This window comes from Muscardinus avellanarius, assembly GCF_963383645.1.
Source record: "Muscardinus avellanarius genome assembly, chromosome: 11".
NCBI classification, from domain to species: Eukaryota; Metazoa; Chordata; class Mammalia; order Rodentia; family Gliridae; genus Muscardinus; species Muscardinus avellanarius.
In genome coordinates, this window is record NC_137797.1 from 92,844,313 (window position 1) to 92,864,107 (window position 19,795).

The 19,795-nt window shown below is 48.1% G+C and overlaps 1 protein-coding gene across 1 annotated transcript in view; it reads left to right on the top strand.

The window, feature by feature from the left end:
* LOC308269583 (maestro heat-like repeat-containing protein family member 1) overlaps window positions 1-19,795 on the top strand; it is a gene marked incomplete at both ends in the record, with an annotated part of 61,498 nt that overhangs the window by 6,872 nt on the left and 34,831 nt on the right. The window contains 17 exons of the mRNA XM_080704950.1: window positions 3,749-3,852; window positions 4,162-4,284; window positions 5,203-5,365; window positions 6,636-6,728; window positions 7,136-7,290; window positions 7,606-7,746; window positions 8,858-8,956; window positions 9,595-9,673; window positions 10,201-10,311; window positions 11,245-11,318; window positions 12,687-12,803; window positions 13,034-13,078; window positions 13,904-14,051; window positions 14,680-14,723; window positions 15,756-15,915; window positions 16,402-16,454; window positions 17,015-17,122. Coding sequence (XP_080561076.1) covers window positions 3,749-3,852; window positions 4,162-4,284; window positions 5,203-5,365; window positions 6,636-6,728; window positions 7,136-7,290; window positions 7,606-7,746; window positions 8,858-8,956; window positions 9,595-9,673; window positions 10,201-10,311; window positions 11,245-11,318; window positions 12,687-12,803; window positions 13,034-13,078; window positions 13,904-14,051; window positions 14,680-14,723; window positions 15,756-15,915; window positions 16,402-16,454; window positions 17,015-17,122 — 1,817 coding nt within the window. The remainder of the gene's footprint in view (window positions 1-3,748; window positions 3,853-4,161; window positions 4,285-5,202; window positions 5,366-6,635; window positions 6,729-7,135; window positions 7,291-7,605; window positions 7,747-8,857; window positions 8,957-9,594; window positions 9,674-10,200; window positions 10,312-11,244; window positions 11,319-12,686; window positions 12,804-13,033; window positions 13,079-13,903; window positions 14,052-14,679; window positions 14,724-15,755; window positions 15,916-16,401; window positions 16,455-17,014; window positions 17,123-19,795) is intronic.

Here is a 19,795-nt window from a genome sequence, read left to right on the forward strand (position 1 = left end):
TATACAAACTCCCTAAAAAATAAAAAAAATATTGTATATCCAAAGACAATGTAAACAGAGTTAAAAGTTGCTGATAGAATGGGAAAAAAATATTTCCAAATGCTATATCTGAAGGTATATTAATATGCCAAATAGAAATCCTAAAATAGCAACAATAAAAGCAAACAATACAATTTAGAGATAGGTAAAAGACTAACATAAATAATGAATCTCCACAGATAACCAATCTTAGTTGTCTGTTGGATGGAAAATCTTATTTCTCTGGTTCTGGTGTGTGTTACCTATTTCTTATTTGTAGTTAATCTCTTTGAGTATTTTCTCTAGCGTGCGTTTTGAAGACATAAATTCCTTCAGTTTCTGTTTGTCATGGAAGCTTCTTATTTCCCCATCTAATTTGATAGAAAGTTTTGCTGGGTAGGAAATTTTTGGCTGGAAGTTGTTTTCTTTCAGAGTTTGGAATATGTTACTCCAAGCCCTTCTGGCTCTCATGACTTGGTTTGGGAAGTCTGGAGTGATTCTAATTGGTTTGCCTCTGAATGTCACTTGGCCCTTTGTTTTTGTTGCCTTTAAGATTCTCTGCTTGGCTTCCACATTGGTCATTTTGACAATTATGTGGCGTGGGCATCCTCTTCTCTGATCCTCTCTAACGGGGGTTCTATAAGTTTCCTGGACCTGTGTATCAACCTCTTGCTCTATGTTTGGAAAATTTTCTGCTATTATTTCCTTGAAAAGATTGTTAATCCCTTTGATTTCACCTTCTTTTCTCTCCTCTATTCCAATTATTCTTAGGTTAGCTCTCTTAAAATGGGCCCATATTTCTTCAGTGTCAGATTCCTGCTGTCGGATTTTTTTTTCTAAATTAGAAAACTTGCGTTCATTTTTTGAATGATCATCTTCTAGGAGCGAGATTCTATTCTCCATGTGGTCTAATCGGTTGTTTGTACTTTGAATTGAGGCCTCTACTTCATTAATTGCATCCTTTATCTCTCTTTGGCTCTCTCTGAATTCTTTTCGAAACACCTCTATTATTTCTACAGTTATTTTCCTGATTTGATCTTCTATAAATCTCTGAATTTGTTTTATCAGGTTCTGATGTTTGAGGTTGTGGGCATTCATTGCTCCATTGTTATTCCTCTTTCCCATGATTTTGGAAGTTTGTGCCTTCTCTGGGTTCTTCCCTTGGGTCACTACGACTTCACTTAAGGTGCTGTGGATCTCGAGTCTATGGTATCTCAGTTCCCATTACTCCTTTACTGGGTTGTATCACAGAGTCTCAGACCCAGGGAGTCAATCGAGGCTGCTTTAGACCATGGGGGGTGCCAGGTTGGGCATTCTCCTATGGTGTAATATCTCTGCCACCGCCACTCCCCCATTGGGTCAAGTCCCTGGGAGTACAGTACTGGGATTTCTCCTCTAGGGGCCGCAATTTGACTCACTGTTGAGTGCGCAGATGGAGCTGTCTTGGACTCGGTGAATTCGCTGCTGCTGCTGCCGCCGGTAGCAACATGGCGCTGCTGCCATGCCCTTGGCCGTGAGGCTGGCGTATTTCTTCTCTGTTTTTGAACTCCACTCTGAGTCCCTGCAGGGTGCGCTGAGCCCAGCCCCTGGGAGCTTCAGCTGTTCCCTGCGCGGAGAAACCTGCCGAATCCTGCCCGGCTGTTCCGCAGCGGCTCACCTTGGCTCGCTGTCCGCCGCTCCTCTCTGGAGTTTGGTGGGCTGTTGAGTGCGTTGGTCTGGTGCCATCCAGTGAACTCGCTGCTGCCGCCAGCAGTAAGGTGCTGCTGCCGCGTTCTCGGGCGTGAGGCCGGCTTATCTCCTCTCTGGTTTCTGGGCTCCGTTATGAGTTCCCTTCCTCTCTGGAGCCTGGTGCTGCAAGGCAAAATGGCGCCCGCCGCTTTATGCCGCAGCTCCGGCTGCAGCACTGCGGTCTGGTTTCTGGTGTCTTGTTTTTCCAGCCCTCTTTTTCTCTGTCCCTTAAAATTACATTTTTTGTTTCTCTGCTGATGGTGTTTTCTGGCTATGAAAGGTGCTGATTTTGTGGTAATAGAGATTGGTTGTTAGCGGGGCTCGTAAGCCCCGCTTTTCTCCATTGCCATCTTCCCGGAAGTCTCCTTTAATACTTCCTAAGTGATTCCCATAGACTGTGGAGAGTACAGCACACAGACTACTCTTTGTTTACTCCTGTTGCCTTTCAGAAACTACTTGTCAGTCTGATTATTAGTCCTTTGTAGGTGACTTGTATTTCCTTCTAGTGGCTTTAGAATTTTTCTTTTTGACCTTACTTTCTGCAGGGTCATTAAAGCAGGAATTTAAAATCATTAGTGAATACCCAGTGTATACTTTTCATCAGACGATTCTGTTTTTTTTTTAATTCTGGAAAATTCTTAATTAGCTTTAGATATTGCCTTCCCTCCCATTCTCCTAGAACTCCCCCCAATCAACCCTCCATGTTTATTTTTCATTTTGTAAACAATTATTTCCTTGGCATTGCATACCAGATGAATGCCTCAGAACCAGTTTCCAATTCGTTTAACTGTTTCCAATCATGGTTATATCCTGTTAAAATTTAATGCCTATATTTTTAATTTCCATCTTTTAAAATTTTTATGTCTATAAATGATAGTTTCTTCCTGTTCTTATTTTATATCTTGTTCTCTTAAGTGGACATTACTTCCTCATCTTTAGCTTCATAAGCATATTTATTTGGTGACAATTATCTATGTTACTCTATTAAAGTCACTGAGAGAATGTTTTACAAAACTAATCTTTTCTGGATTAATTTTATGTTTTAGTTGTTGATTTTGTTGGGTTTCACAACATTAGATTTGTACATGTTTTTGGAGAGTCAGGTTTACCCATTTAAGTGGATATTTCTATCTTTTACCCTTGTTCTCCTCTGGCATATAGTTCCTTTAGTTTTTCTGCAGTCATTTACCTGCACCCATACTTCTAATACAATGTTTAGAACTTGGTCTTACAATGGCAGTGATAGGCTCCTTCCCTATAGAGATAATGGCAGTGCAATGAAATTAGATAAAATATCCACATTTCCTAATTGAGAACAAAATAATAATAACCATTAAGTTCTTTCCATATGCCAGGCATTGTTCCACATATATTGCCCTATATAATGCTCATAGCAACTCTGTGAGGTAGGTATTAATATTATAATGGTGATGATGAAATGCACTTAACAAATGAATATAATAAGGCATGGAGAAGTTCAATGTCTTTAAAGACAAAACAAAACTAAACAAGTTATTTCCACTTAGAGTAAACTAGGCTCCAACTAGATCAGTTTGCTGGGTTTTCTTTCCAATTTCCATGATTAATTAAGACTCAAGTTTATGTAACCGTAAGTTTGTAGTTTGTAGTAATTTATATTTTGTAGTCCTGTGGTCAAGCCCTTCCCATTCTTACAGCTATCATCCATAATGATCTCGAGAGCAATGATGTGCTTCAATGAGGTCCTGAAGTGGATTTCTAATAGCACATATCTCTTTTGCTTCTCATGTTAATTCTGTTGTACTTATATAAAGGAATAGAGTTCCCAGGAGTTAATCATAATGCTTAAGGATATGTTGCTGTCTAGAGGTAGAGTCTGAATCAGGGGCCAAATGTGTCTTCTGATGCTTAAGCATTATTCTTTGCCCATTCTCACCATATCATGATGAAATTCTTTCAAGGAAATACCTATCCCCAGAAAGAGAGCAATAGCCCCCTTCCTGACTCTCTCTATTGCTTACAGAGATATTTACAGTTATGTTAGAGGCTGCTGAGAGGGACCTGGAATGGGATATCTCAGGAAGGAACATCAAGAAGTTTATGGAGGCCCTCCAAGTTGCTGGTGAGGTGAGGGTTTTTCAGACATCTTCCTGGCGCTAGCCAGCATGGGATTACCTCCATCCAGGGAGCCAGTTGGATACATACCCACTGTGTTTGCAGAGTGGAAGGAAATTTCAGTGAGTAGAACACACTCGTAGCTCAAAGTCTGGTCCCCACGTCCCTGGTCTGATCCATACCTTCTTCATTCGAACCCTGGCCCAGCTTTAATCTTTTTCCTAGGTTCACTCTTTTCCTTTCTCTACCAAGGATCATTATCTTCTTTATTATCCTGACCCTTCAACCCCCCTTTCTTCTCAAATCCCATCTCTCCTGTAGGTATTAGCAGATAATGTCTCAGAAACCCTCAAGCTGCTGCAAGTCAAAATCATAAATAACAAGATGCCAGCTTCACTCTGCCACAAGGTGACAGATATCATCATCAATTACCTGAGAACAACGGTGAGGAACCCATGCCTCTAGGTTGGGGGAAAGGGGAAGGAAGGGCGCCAGGTCTGAGCCCAGGAGTCCTGTTGCCATGGCTGAAGACACAAGTGAATGGCACCCGAGATTTGAGCATCTCAGATTTCTAAGCAGTTTACTGGAGCCCATGTCTTGTACCCTGATCCCACATAAAGAACTGTGACCTCGGTAGATTGAAGATATAGCAGTGGAGTGAAGGGGTGAGGTGGGAGAAGAGAGATGGAAAAGGGGGAATGATTTGGGCTATTGGCCTTAGAGTCTGACCTGCTCCTTAAAACTGCCCCCTTGGGTTCATTACACCGTCACATTTGTTACTGCAAATCAACTGATTACCTCCATCAATTTACTAAGCTATTTACATCAGCCTACCTATCTCTTGGCTGGCTTTTAAACTGAACATTCATGAGGTCTACCTATCTATCCACATACTTCTGTATTTACTTTCCTGACACTGGGTTGATCTGCTATCTTATTCTCTTAGTTGACCATCTACCTATGAGGTATCCTCCTTCCAAATTACCTGCCTTCCCTTGGCACACTGTCTTCTAACCTCGACCTCTGTTCTACCAGAAATTTATCAAAATTTTTATGCCCACTTTCCTGAGGGCTCAGTTGCTGATGCAGAGGAAGCTCTGTGCTCTGGAAACTGCAGCCCCTACTTCATTCTGTAGAAGCCAGAGACTTTGCAGGGAGCTTGTTTGTTCTTGCCATCTTGAACATTCTGTGAATCTCTTGTTCTCCAACACTGGGAAGGTGCATATTGGCTAGGGTGGGAGGTTGAGATAGTATCTGCCTTCTTGATAGAACAGAAGTAGTTATTGGCCAAAGCTGCTATTCAGAAGCCTAGGGAAATATCTTGGGGCTTATCCTTGATACAGTTAGTCCTTCTCTTTCCAGAAGCCAGAGGGAGAACTCGAAGAGATGTGTACCATGGTCCTAATGGCTCTGGGGTCCCACTTCCCAGGAATGATCATCAGCAAGCTGTGGGACAGATCATATCAGCACACTCTGCCCCCGAGGAGCCTCCTGGTGGCAGTGGGAAAACTTAACCTTTGCCAGGGTACGTATCTCTGTGATGGTTTGAGAAAAGGGTATGTGTGTGGGGTGCTGTGTAGATCATCTTCATCCCCCTCTTCTTCTCACTGGACGGCTTCATTGGGGTCAGGTATGGGGCCATGTGCAAGGGAGGCTGGGGACAACTCAGGATTGCTATGGGGTTATGGGAATACAGCAGGGAGTTCCTGGAGGCCAGGAATAACACAGAAGAAAAGATATTAAGACCTGGAATCCTGTGGGGCTGGGGGAGACAAGAACAAGAAGCATGGAAAGGGGAGGCCATGAGGAGTGCTCTGTTTAAGGAATACTGGTTTGGGATTTGACTAGAGGCCTGTAAGGTAGAAGTACAGTGGTAGGATGAGGCAGAGAATCTTATAGAGCCTTCCCCGTGGCTCAGCAGCCAGCATTGGCTCTTATTTCATTGCTCCCTCAATAAAAAATAAAGCAATTAAGCTGGGTGTGGTGGTGCATGCTTGTAATCCCAGCATTCGGGAGGCTGAGACAGGAGGATCACTGTTTGCAGCCAGCCTCAGCTACTTAGTGAGGCTCTTTGCAACTCAGTGAGACCCTGTTTCAAAATAAAGAATAAAAAATAGGCCTGGGTGTGTAGCTTGGAGGTAGAATGCCCCGGGGTTCCATCCCCAGTACTGCAAAAACAAATAAACAAAGCAATTGAGTCACCAGGCACATGACCTGCCCTTTATTTACCTCTTAGAGCTAGGGTCAGAGATGGGGGGGGGGATCAGCTTTTTTCCGGGCATTAATTTAAAAATGACAAAGCAAGTGTGTTGGACCACATAGCAAAGTCAGAAGACACAACGCAGCACAACTCTTCGGTTTAAGTATCCCTGAGTGATAGATTTAGGCAGAGCACCCCCATTTTCTAGTTAAGAATAAAATAATAATAACCATTTGTTGAGTTCTTATGACATCCCAGACATTGTTCTATATTTATCAACTCACATAATGTTCCTAACAACTGCATACAGGCTGTGGCAACATCTTGCATTTGTAGGGTATGCTGACAGCCACGACTGAAGTTCCTCTTCCCTGTGAACCCTGTGAGACAGCCGAATCAGAAACTGTAATCTCATTTCACAGTGGAAGAAGCTGCGGTTCAGGCAAACTAATTGGCTCCAGGTTTCCCAGCCTCTCTGGAGCAGAGCTAGGATCAGAATCCAGGTCTCATGGCCCCAACTTAAGGTTTCCTACACTAAGGTTGGAAAGCTCACCTCCCTAGAGTAGGGATATTTTTCTCACCCTCTTCCTCTCAGGCACAGCCACCTACATTGGTCCCACTTGGGATTTTATACTGCGCCTATTGAGGATGGCCCAGGATGAAGAGGATATGCTAGCAGTGTGTCAAGGTAAGGCTCAGGAGGGCCTGGGGAAGGTTTTGTTAAGGGTCAGGGAGGTAGGAAAGAAGGGCAGGAAAAGACCAGAAAATGTGGATCCCAAAAGTCTGGGGAAGGGGCAGGAGATGGTAAGAGCAAGCCAGAGCGTGAGCAGATAGATCTGTTCATCCCATGGTCTGTGGCGAGAGTCAAAGTCGATACAGATGCTGTAGGCATTGATAGCTTCTGGGTGGACCAGGTGTACTTAGAAGAAGGACAGGTGGGGAGGTGAATCGGTTGGTCTTTCTTAGCACAGGATGCCAGAGCTCCTTGTGGGGTTCGGGAGGAGAGGGCTGTGTCCACACATATGCAGGGGTGCATGTTTCCTCTTGTGAGAAAGGAAAGGCAATGGACAGCTCCAATTCTCCGCTTTCCCATAGTGCTCAGTGGATTGGTCACCAGTGTCCGGAAGCATCTGGATCTGGGCTGTAAGGATAGCCAAGCCATGGGCATCGCCGCAGAGGCGTTGTCCTTCAAGGCCTACCATACTCTCCGGGTTATCTTTAACCGTTGGCCCCTGAAGAGCATGCGCAAGGTGGGAGTGGGGATCGCTGGGATGGATGGGCTGAAGGATTGAGGCTTGTGCCAAAAGTGCCTGTCCTTTGAGAGCAAGACCCCCCTCCTCAGTCACCTCTTCCCATCGTCCAGAAAAGGGGGCAGCCACAAAACACATCACCGACCATTCACATATTCAGTAAATAAGTAGTTATGCCATTTGCATTTACTCAGTATCCGCTGTTTTCCAGGCACTGCCAAGCCCTGGGAATCTAAAGATAAATAAGACGAAGCCACTGGTGTCTTGTCCCGTTTTGCCTACAAACTGAAGTCAACTCCTGTCTCCTCTACACAGGTGGCCTCGCAGGCTCTTCTAATAATTGGCCACCTCTTCTTCCTCATGTCACCATTCAAACTCAAGAACCAAGTGAACTGGTTAACCCAACGGTTAATGACTTTGATGTCGGCGAAACTGAAGCCATTCTACATCTCTCAGGTGCCTGGGGCGGGGGTGAGAAGAAAGTGTAACTAGTTCATGCAGCCCGTGTTTATTGAATGGTGGATGCTGGGGCAAAGTAGGGCCCGCCGGCCAAATCCAGCCCAAAGCCTGTTTTGATTAATAAGGTCTTACTGGGACCCAGCCATGCCCAATCATTTACATGTCTTTGTGTATATCATCCACAGATTCCTTAGCGTTAAAATAGCAGAGTTGATAAATGGCTACAGAGACCCTGTGACTCACATATCCCAAAATATTTTTGGGAAATGGGTGTTTAGATCCATGATAAAGTGCTTGCCTTGTATGCACGAAGCCCTGGTTTTAGCACTGCAAAAGAGAAAATTAAAAGACTACAGTAAAATCTCTATTTAAAAACACATATGCAGCCGGCCGTGGTGGCGCACGCTTGTAATCCCAGCATTTGGGAGGCTGAGACTGGAGGATTGTGGTCGCGGACAGCCTCAGCTACTTAGGCCCTCTGCAACTCAGTGAGACCCTGTTTCAAAATAAAGAATAATAATAAAAAAATAAGGCAGCAGGTGTAGCTTGGAGGTTGAATGCCTCTGGGTTCCATCCCCAGACACCCCCCCCACACACACACACCAAAAAAAAACCCCACATATGCAGAGCCAGGCATGGTGGCGCATGCTTTTAATCCCAGCGCTTGGGAGGCTGAGACAGGAGGATCACACAGGTTAGAAGCCAGCCTCATCTACTTAGGCTCTCAGCAACTTATTGAGACCCTTTTTCCAAATAAAGTATAAAATAGGTCTGGGAGGATAGCATGGAGGTAGAAAAGCCCCTGGGTTCCACCCCTAGTACCACACACACACACACACACACACACAAAATTTAAACACTCTTAAAAATTTCCATGAAATAATGAGGTTATTCGTACTCAAGTATAGCTTCTTGGGTGAGGTGAAAGGACAGGTCATGATTTATTTAGCTATGGAAGAAAGTCCTTAGCGTTTCCTGAAAGGGTCCAAGAGGGCTGTGTGACATTAGGATGGCTTGAAGTTTCCTTGAAGAGCTGTGAGGAAAGAGCGTTTGCTTTGATCTGTGGAATGGGCTGGGCAGTCTTGTCTGGGTGTCCTTGTGCACACAGTGTATTTGCCAACTCTTGGATGCTCTGGCTCTCAGCGGCTCTGGAGGCGTCAACCTGGAATCCCAGCTGGAAAATATTACAGGAATACTCTTCAAGCTGGTGAGTGCTGTGGGGCTGGATTCATCCTGGGTGTGCCCGGGCGTGGTCTTCCCTCCTCCTCCTCCTCCTCCTCCCCTCCTCCTCCTCCTCCTCCTCCTCCTCTCCTCTTCCTCCTCTCCTCCTCCTCTCCTCCTCCTCCTCTCCTCCTCCTCCTCCTCCTCCTCCTCTTCCTCCTCCTCTCCTCTTGCTCCTCCTCGTCCTCCTCCTCCTTCTTTCTCCTCTCTCTCTCTCTCTCTCTCTCTCTCTCTCTCTCTCTCTCTCTTCTTTGGAGGTGTTTAGCTTCCACAGTGTATATCTCTATCTCCATTCCACACAGGGGCCTTTCACATGGTGACCATGGTTACACATACCCTCAGGCTGCCTAGGGTTCACATGCCTAGATGATTCTGGGCACGGAGTGGGATAGTCTTCATTGGTAAATTGGATTCATCCTGTTTGTCTCCCAGGAAGACAGAGATCCCATAGAATTATTTTGTTGGCCACTGTCTCCTTCCCTCTGGGTATATAGTCTCCTGGGTTCTGTTTCCCTTATGGCTAAGCATCATGCGCTTCATGGATTCATACCTCAGTTTTTCTATCCATGTCCAAGAGCCTTGTTTTCAGTCATCCAGGGCACGAGGGCTTTGGTCTCCCTACAGGTGAATGAAAAAGTCATCAACATCGATCCTCATTCTGTGCAGAATCGCAGCCTTGCCCTGAGATCTTTCTCCATCCTGAGTAGGTGAAACATTCCCTATCCCCAGGCGTGTGTTTCCCCGGGGCTACTTTTGTCTCTCCGTGGGCTGGAGTGAGGGTCTGAGTTCCCGTGGGTGCGGCTCCATCCCTGTCACTTGTGAGCCTTGCCTGAAGTGCTGTGGGCCTCACTCCACTTTCATTCTTTGTTCTCACTCCTTTACCATGAGATTGACGATGTCCCTTTCTCCTGCGGTGATTTCCCCACTCAGGAAGGGTAAATGTGATTACAGCAGAGACTGGCTCGCTGGTCTAGTCTCTGGACCAGCAGAAGTGGATGATGAGCAGGGGAGGGAAAGGCCGAGACCAGACAGACACCGGCACTGTGCCTAGTGGATGTCAAGTGCAGGACACAGTGGTGCTCTGCCTCCCACCCTCCTTTCTTGAGCGTAATGGACGCTAAATTATCTATCCCTGACATGCGTGGTTTGCTGTGGGCATGATTTCTTTCTCCTTACTACCTGCCGTGTAAGCATGCCCCTAATTTTCTTGTATTTGCATTCTTCTGATAGTCAAGTTATACAATGACCAGGTGGTATTCTTAATACTAAAGATGATGAACTCCAGGGATCCAGCCAAGAATGAGTCAGCCCTTCTTGTCTTCCGGGATGTGTTTCACAGTGGTAAGTGGGAATGGGGCACAGTCCTGGGGTTCTAGGACTTCATATTAACTAGGAGATCTTTTTTCTCTAAGAGGTAGTCTAGAGGGTAAAAGTGCAGTTTTAAACTCCGTGTGTTCATATCTTGGCTTTGCCTCTTACTAGCTGTACAAACTTGGGCAAGTTGTATTTTATCTCTACGTCTAGTTCCTCACTTGAAAATGAAGATAAAAATACCACTGTCAGGAATGAGAAAACGTAGGTGAAGTACTCAGAACAATGCTTACTCTGTAGTCACTTACATAGTGGTTTATGTATGATTGTGGCTTGAAGAGTAGGTTTCCTCTCCAGTCAAGGAGGCCACACACACACTGTGGTCATATGGTCCTTGCCCCCCTCCCGAGAAGCTCGCTATCGGGTAGGGAAGACGGGGCTTTCCACGGTGAAATGACGTACGGCAGTATGTTCTGTGTTACTGAAATGTAGCATGGCACTGCGCGACAGGGATACGGAGAAGGGACTCATCAGGGTAGCTGGGGTGGGCTTTACAAAGGAGATGGGACTAAAAGCAGGGGAGATTGCAGCAGTGTGGGTCAGGAGAGGAATTCATGTCAAAAAGGAGCAAAGGTGGAAGTTAAGGTTGAGATGGATACAGGTTGGGAGAGCAGCCTGGCCAAAGGGGTGGATTTTTGTGGCTAGTCACAGGAGACTGTCAGGGGTGAGATCCTGGCGGCTGGATGGAAGTGCTCTTTTAGGTCACTTGGAAACCTCGGACGATCCATTTCGTGGTGTTCGGGAGGCAGCGTGTTGGCTAAGATGAGTCTGGAGACTCTGCCTGGCTCTTGGAGACCAGGACCTTGCCTAGAATTATTCCCATTGGCCTGTATTCTCATGTCCCCGAAGCAAGAGGAGGAGGGCGGAACCTGACCTCCAGCTGCGTGTCTGTCTTTTCTCAAGTGCCCCAAGTGGAGAAACTGAAGAACGAGGTAATGAACTCTGTCATCGCTCTGATACAGCAGGATTACAAACCGGTGAGCAGAGGGGTGGATATCTGTGCGGGGAGGGAAGTTGCCTTCCTGAAACCTTGACGTGGTATGAACTGGAGAGTGGGAGGGTGATGGGGAATGAGGAAGAGAGGTAGGGCTCCCAGCCAAGCCAGTCCTGGCCTCGGACCCCTTCCTTGGGTCACATTGGGGTCTTCAAAGCCTGTGAAGTTGGGAAGTAGAAGATTCTTCTAGTCTCTCTTTTTGCCTAGATTTTTCTATGGGAACTACAGAGTCCCCAGTGAGAACACGGAGCTCTTAAATACATTAATTCAAACTCTTAAGAACTTGGTTTCTTGGATTTTTTTGTTTTTGAGAGAAAACCGCTAACATCGTGTATAGGATGGGGTCTAACAAGCTATACTGTGTGGGCATAAGGAGGTAATGGGGATGGAATCCAGGAATGCTCCACTACTGAGCTATACCACCAGCCCTTTATTTTTTATTTTGAGATAGTTGCTAAATTGTCCAGGCAGTTCTCAAATTTGTGATCTTCCTGCCTCAGACTCCTTTGTGCTGGGATTACAGGCACATACCACCTCCCCTGGTTTGACAAGCTATATTTCTAACTAGCTCCATTGCCAGGGTCAGAGGCAGCAGACACTCCCAGCTCTGGGTTGAGCAGTACAGAGCACTGGGATGGCCAGAGCAAGGAAGCAGTTGTTTTGAGTGCCAGATGGAGGACAACAATGTCATTCCAAGAAACAAAGGCCTCAGTCACCAGAAGGTTAATGAAAAGCCTTGGACTATGAGGGCCAGGCCCCCAGGACTGCCGAGATTTAATTATGGTTTAATTTCTTTTCTTTTTTTGGTGGTACTGGGGGTAGAACCCAGAGGCTTTCTACCTCTGGGCTATGCTCCCAGACCTGTCTTCTATTTTATTTGGAAACAGGGTCTCACTAAGTTGCTGAGAACCTCACTAAGTAGCTGAGGCTGGCTTCGAACCTGTGCAATCCTCCAGTCTCAGCCTCCCAAGCGCGGGGATTACAAGTGTGCGCCACCACGCCCTGCATGGTTTAACTTCTGATATCTGGAACACAGGACCTTTCCTGAACTCAGATACAACTCCTACCAATTTCAATACCTCTGAGGATGTAAAGTACATTTTCCAGGAGGTTGATGGAACTGAAGGGTTTGGCTTTTGAACCTTAGGGCAGAGCAAATAAGTGGTTGGGTTCCGTGACAGTTGGTTGACTGTCATGGCCACAGTGCCAGTGGAAGTCACACTGGACTTGGGGTTGGGAGATCTGAGTTCCTTGATGACCTCTCTAACATACCATAGTCCTCTCTGGACCATGAGGGGTGCTGCTGGCATCCCTTCCCATCTTGCCAGGAGATGGTTTCCTCTCCCTACAGATGCGGATGGCACTCCTGAACTTCATTGAGACCCTGGGCCAGTATGACTACTTGGCCCTGCCCCAGGGGAATGTCATCATCGACTATCTCATCAAGCTCAGCAAGTCTGACCCCTCAGTGAGCAGGGGCTGGGGGGGGGCACAGAGGAGGGAGCAAACCTCAGGAAGGCAGAGGGACAAAGGGGCGACATTAGGAGCAGAGACAATGAGATGAAGAGGTGTCCGCCATGATGGGGAAGGGCTTTGGCATCCAAGACCCTGATCAGTAAATGAGCTGCAGGAGGCCCTGAGTCAAAAGAGTTAGCTAGCATTGGATTCAGATTTAAACTTTTCCTTTTTTCATTCCAGAATGAAGAGGACATACGATGGATGTGCTTCAAAATTCTACAGATGGTACAGCCAACTGAGGCTGACGGGGCCTCTTTCTTTTTTTTTTTTCTTTTTAACCTCTGCTGGCTCCTAGACCACTACTCTGACTCCAGACTACCCGATCTTTCCCTCCCCTGCGTCCTACTTTCCCCTCCCTCTCCCCCCCGTATGTCTCCCCCTACCCCTTCTTACCTCCAACTGTTCCCACTCAGGGCCTGAAGTGCTCAGTGCAACAAAGGAGGCCATTGATTGGCCGGGAGGCTTGCGCTGAGCCCCTCTGCTGGTTTCTAGCCGCGACATCTTGAGGAAATTGCACCCTGGGCTTCACCTCCTTCTTCTGTAATAATGTGGAGAACCTGTGTCTTGCATGCTCACAGCAACTCCAGGGTTTCTGGCGACTCAGAGGAGCCGACCACAGAGGAGGGCTGAGAGGCTGTGGAGGGAGGAGAGCTGGATCCACGCGCCTTGCTGGGTCGCAGCCACCCTCCCTCCTATTAAGTTCTCCCTCCTGACCCTGAGCATTTGTTTCTGCCCCTGGAATGTTCCCCCATGGAGACAACTACAAGTTGCATGGTTTCAGATTTTAAGGAACTCTTCTATATAATTAAGACCGTCCTAGTATAATTTTAATAGAGTTTGGCTACATTTTACTAATATGGGGGAGGAGGGAAAAAAAAGAAGAAAGGGATGAAGGGAGAGGAAAAGAGAATATGAACAAATGGGGAGGGGGCTGTGCCTATGTGCCTTAAATGCCCCTCCAGGAAAGGAATATGAGGTCTTGGGGTGAGAGAAGTGACCGCTTGGGTTGCTTCGGACTGGCATGGAAGCACTCGCCACACCCCTTTTCAGGTGTCCTTGCCCAAGCTGATCACCTTGGTGTGCCATCCCAACAACGTCCTGGCCTTTGTGATCCTGAGCAAGGCAGCCACGGAAATAGCTCTGAAGGCCCGGACCCGGGGCCAGGTCTCCTCCTACCTCAGCAGCTTCCATCTCAGTCGTGAGTGCAAGGGGTGGGGCAGCCTCTGGACAGGTGGCAGCTTTGAAAACCCAGGCGGCCACAGGCCTAGGTGGGAGGCCGGCTGAGACCCTGTGGGCAGGAGGAGGTCTGTGCAGATATGTAGCAGGCAGACAGGGCCGGGGACAGGGAGGGAGCGAAGAAGGGAAGAGGCGGAGAGTTGGGCCGGCAGCCTGGCCCCTCACAGTGCAGGACAAGGAGCCTCTCTGAAAGAGAGGCAGCCCTGTGCACACCTCCTTCCTGCCTTTAGTCCTCATTTTAAAATGCTAGCGTCAAGACAGAAATGCTGTGGTTGGTTTTGAAGTCATGGGTATGCAGGCATTCCTGACCCTTGCCTGGCCTCATGCTCATCCTGTCCTGACCTTAATCCCAGTGGGGTCAGGAATGGAGCGAAGGTATCCACTCAGTCCATTGCTGATGTGTGTGTGTGTGTGTGTGTGTGTGTGTGTGTGTGTGTGTGTTAGCTGAAAATGTAGCAGTTTGGTTTTTTAGACTGAATCAAAGTGTCACAAGCCCCTGGTATTGGAACTCATGCTCTCTCTCCGCCTTGCTTTTGCGGTGGCTGCTGAGGCACTGACTCTGGACCCTTCCCATATCCTCTCTAACTTAGCCACCCAGGTCATCTCCCCGCAGAAACTCCTGACCCATCTTTTGGTAAGTGACGTTGGGTTTCATACTCTGTCTTCATCTGTCTGTCTGCCCTACCCCCCAGCACTCCCCCACCCAGCCACCATGTCTCCCCATCTATTTATCTATCCAGTCATTCCACAAATAATTGAGCACTACTCTATTTCAGGTGCTCTGATAGATGTGAGATTAGAAGGTAGGGCCAAGGATAGTGCTGGCTCCAAAGAGATTCAGTCCAGGCCAAGAAAGTGTGAAGCAGGGAAACGGGCCTGCGTGGTAGCAGGGTCTGGAGCCTGGGGGAGGGGGGAGGTCCCCAGCCTGACTTCTGTGTGGCTTCATGGTTCAGTTCTCTGCGTTGGCCTTGGAGAAGTCTCCATGCCTTTCTGGATTTCATATTCTGAGCAGGTATGTTTATTTTTTTCTGTTTGCCCACCACTGTGGCAGACATTATGAAGACTTGGAGGGGCCGGGTATAGACCTGCCCTTGAAGTTTTCACTTTTTTATTTTTGGTGTGTGTGTGTGTGTGTGTGTGTGTGTGTGTGTGGTGCTGGGGGTGGAACCCAGGGACTTTTCTACCTCTGAGCTATACTCCCAGACCTATTTTATATTTTATTTGGAAACAGGGTCTCACTAAGTTGCTGAGAGCCTCACTCAGTAGCTGAGGCTGGCTTCGAACCCGCGTGATCCTCCTGTCTCAGCTTCCCAAGCGCGGGGATTACTAAATTGCGCCACCACGCCCGGCTAGATATTCAGTCTTAATGAGAGAAAAACATAGGGAAAACCTACCCATCACAGTTGAGCGCAATGAGTGGACTAACAGGAGCACACAAGGCGCCCTGGCATCTGGGACAAGCAGTGGGAATGCTCGGCCTCCAGGCGTCATGGAAGCCTGACAGAGGAGCTGACGTCAGGACATTTGGGAGAGGGTGTCCAGGAGGTAGAAAAGGATGCCGAGGATCTAAGCTTCAGCTCTGCCCTTCTGTGGTTTTGCTCTAGTTTTCTTCGTTCTCCTTCCTTATACCATTTTTCTCTGCCTCCTGTTTGTTTCTGTTTCTCAGTTGCTTTCCCTGAAGCCCTACAGAGAGAAGACATTTGGTGTGAGCTCGCTCAGGCTCCTGTACGCCCTCCATCCCATCACTTCCATGGATCCTGTCATCAACTCAGATGTAGGCCAGTTGTGGAGAAAGGAGATCCCTCAGTTGTTGCAGATTCTGGATGGTGAGGGGGCACCGAAGAAAGGAGCTGGGGCAATGGGACAGATGCCAGAAGGGCTGGAGTCCCAGGGTGTAGGCTGCACCTTGCTTGGGGTGAGGAGGACTGGGGCCAGCCTCTCCCTCCCTCTGGGATGCTGTTTGGAGGCTTGTTTCAGCCTCGTTCTGCACAGAGGAGATGCTCAGTCTAGAGTTCAATGGCTCCAGAGTCCCCAGAGTAATGTGTTCCCCTCCCTATGGGGGGAAGATCACGAGAGTGTGGCTTTGGGACTGATCCCAGTTTGCTGCACTGACCAGCTGTGTGTGTCTGACCTTTGGAAAGGCATTCATCTCTTGAGACCTGATAAAGTGGGCAAATAGTTATCTTGTAGGATTGTGGTGAGAGGGAACCAAGAGGTTCAGACAGAGACCCCGGGCCGGTGCTCCTTGCTGGTTCTCTCTCCCTGGCTGGAGCCTTCGGGCCTGGAGGTCCTCATCCTCTCTTCTTTCCCAGATCACTCTGGGAAGGTCCTGAATCAGAAGGACTGGGAAGACAAGCTGCTTCAGGTGAGCCCTCCCCGAGGCTGCTGCACTCCTCCCAGGAAGGCCTCCCTTTCAGCATCCTTAGGGGAGGGGGAGGATCCCCAGGGCTGAGGCCATGTCAAGGGGCTCCCTGATGAAGGGAACCTCTGTCTGGGCACTTGTGTTTCCTGGCCACTGCGTTGGTCTCTAGTGAACTCTTAAGCTTTGACCCACTTTCTGCTCCCTGGCTGTGTATCTTGGGGCAAGTCATTTAGCCTCCCACACTGACTCCTCTTCATCTGCAAACTGGCAATGACGTCTCCTCGCTGACCCAGCTTCCATAGGATGATAGAGGAGAGGGCTTCGGGGCTGAACAGGCTCTCTTCACGCATGTAGTTGGCGTGACCACTGCTGTCCTGTGGTGTCCTTCTCTAATACTGACCAGGCACATTTCTTGTGTTTCCGCTCAGTCTCATTTCCTGAGTTCTCTCCCCATATTTCCAGACGACACCCCCGCGTTTTGTTTCCTCCTCACTCCACTCCCTCCGGGCAGGGAGGCCCACCCAGCATTCCTGGTGGATCGCTCCTCCCTTCCTCTTTCTCAGTTTTCAAGTCAGTCACTAGTGGCCATCAACGATGACAACTGGCTGGGGCAACTCACCAAGGTCATCTTGGAGAGGATAAGTTATTTCGGTGATGAAGAGGAAGATAAGGTGTGTCTGTGCATGTGACGGGCAGGCAGGGGTTGCCAGGGAGGGAGGTTGGGGGATGTTGGGGGAGCCTGTCAGGAAAGGCCTACAAAATGCTGGTGAAGGAGGGGTCGTGGAGGCAAGAGCAGACTGTGTCCTGGGTCCTGAGGAATTGGGGGAAGGGGATGCTCACCCAGGAATGGCAATAGTATGAGAGCCTCTTAGATTTGCTCAGTGTTTTAGTCCTTTTCTACACTCGGTTATCTTTTTTTATTTTTTGTTTTTTTGGTGGTACTGGGGTTCCTGGAAACCCGTCTACTCCGGGTTACACTCCCAGACACCTATTATTTTTATATATTTTTATTTGGAAACAGGGTCTCTTAACCAGCGAGGCTGGCTTCCAACCTGCGCGATCCTCCTGTCTCTGCTTCCCAAGCGCGGGGACAGTCGGTTATCTTAATGGAACCTCCCAGCATTTCTGTAACAAGGTGGAGCTGGGACTTGGATACAGTGGAAAGATTATTAATCTTAGAGTCAGAGTTAAGTTGATTAACACAATATTTGAGGGCATAGCTTGGTTTTAGGGCTGGGCCTGGTGTTGGGGATCCAGAAATAAGGAGGTGTCACCTTCCCTCAGAGCTCACAACCTGCAGTGGTACAGGCCTGGGTTTGGGAGCCTTCCCAGCATCAGGGGTCTTAACCTCTGGGAGATCTCACCTGCCTCACATGGGAAGTGGCCACACTCCATCTCTACCTTCCAGGAGGTCTAATGGGCATCAGATAGGATGCCTGTGAAGTGCTTCGTAAAATCAAAGGCTCAACAACCTTCCAGCTGTTATTCTCCCTATGAGCAAACAGAATCCAGGGGATTTACAGTTATAAACAGATTATTTGTACAACTGGCACTTAAATCTCCATTTTAAAAAATTTCTGATCTTGTTTTCCTGCCCCCGGGCCTCACTTTTCTTTGGGCTTAGGAGTCTTCAGGCAAGGTGCGTCACTCAGTTCTCGGACTCTAATTATTGGCAAATACTTACAATGCGCCTGCGATGTGCCGAGCTCTGGGGCGTGGCTTAGGGATGATACGTGGGGCGAGCTGGAGGTTTATCTCACAAATTCAGTGCCTAGAAATATGCACTATGTGCCCCAACCCAGGAGGTGCCTTGCTAGGCTCAGGATCCTCATGTGAAGGATTCTGAGAAGCCACTGTGTGCTTGAGTGAGTGGACCGGGAACTGGCAGTGCAGAGCGGAGTTATTCCTGTGGCCCGTGGAGGGCGTCAAGAAGCTTTCTAGTTGACGATCCACCAGTGGTCTCGGTTTCCTTGGGACCATCCAAGTTTGGGCACAGGAAAGATCTTGGTCCTAGGTCAACTGGGAAGACAGGCTACCCTGCAGAGGAGCGAATTAAGTCCAGGAAAACGAGCAGTAGTTGCCAGCTAGGCGAAGTCGGTGCCTTAGATCAGGTCTTGAAAAGCAGAGCCTCAAGCGGAGAGACTTGTGCAAGCGATCTGCAGACTGGTAGGGACTGTACTATGAGTGCTTTATCAAGCGGGCACTCTTGGGAGAAGCTGGAAGAGAGCAAAGGAGGTAGGACTTGGAAGGCTTAATCCAAGCAAGGACAGTATCTGACCCCGGTGGGAGGCCTACATACACATTTCAAGGCAGAGTCTTCTCTACCCAGAGACAAGTGAGGGGACTTTTGTGCCAAGGCCCCCACACACCTGTCTGTCCTCGGCTCCAGGCTTCCGTGGTTGTCAAGAGGCTCGGCAGGCAGGGAGAGGGAAGAATGTGATTCCCAGGCCATGCCAGGCAGGAAGGCCTGGTGAAGATAATCCGGGGAATGCTGTTAGGAGGCTGCCTGTGGGAACTGTTAAACGGGCCTGCAGCCAGTCTTAGGGAAGGCACTGTCAAGTCTGGACTGGGTGCCGACAGCACCTGCTAGGGTGGGGAAGAGGGGTGAGTAGACAGGGGTCTTGGGGATGAATAGAAGCCAGTGAGATATTTCTTTAACAACGAGGATGTCTGTATACTTGATGTTCAGGCTCTGCATGGACACTGGTGACGAGCAAGATGGATAGTGCACCTGAGCTTAATTCTGGGCAGAGATGTGGGTTTGGGGAGAGTCAGGAACAAACCCAACAAATACAAGAAAAGGATTACCAGTGACTTTTAAGGCTCTGAAGGAAAGGGCCAGCACAGCACTGTGCTCTGGAGAGGAACTTAGTAGGTTAGGGAAATCTCAGGCCAACCTGTAAAAGAGGAAAATAAGATAGTGTTTTCAAAAGCCCAGGGAAGAGTGAGTGCACCGGACAGAAAATATGGCAAATGTAAAGACCTGAGGTGGAAGGCAGAGGGGCACATAAATAGGAGTATTCCAAAGTGGGAACCTAATAAGCAAAGATAGAGATCATTAAAATGCAGAGGACGGAGAGAAGAAGATCATGTAAATGTACTTTTCTCTATTATAAATTTTTATTTAAATAGTATGCAAATTAGGAAACTATTTGTATTTGCCAGGTGGTGGAAGTGGGAAGCGTGTGGATCAGGGACAGGTTCTTGGGGTGGGATGGGCCCTACCCTAAGGAGCTGAGAAACGGCACATGCAGCTTCCTCTCCCTTCTCCTTGAGCCTCTGTGCTATCACACTGCTCCCCTCTCCATGCCCCAGCCCACCCTGAGGTCCAAGAGGACAGTGGG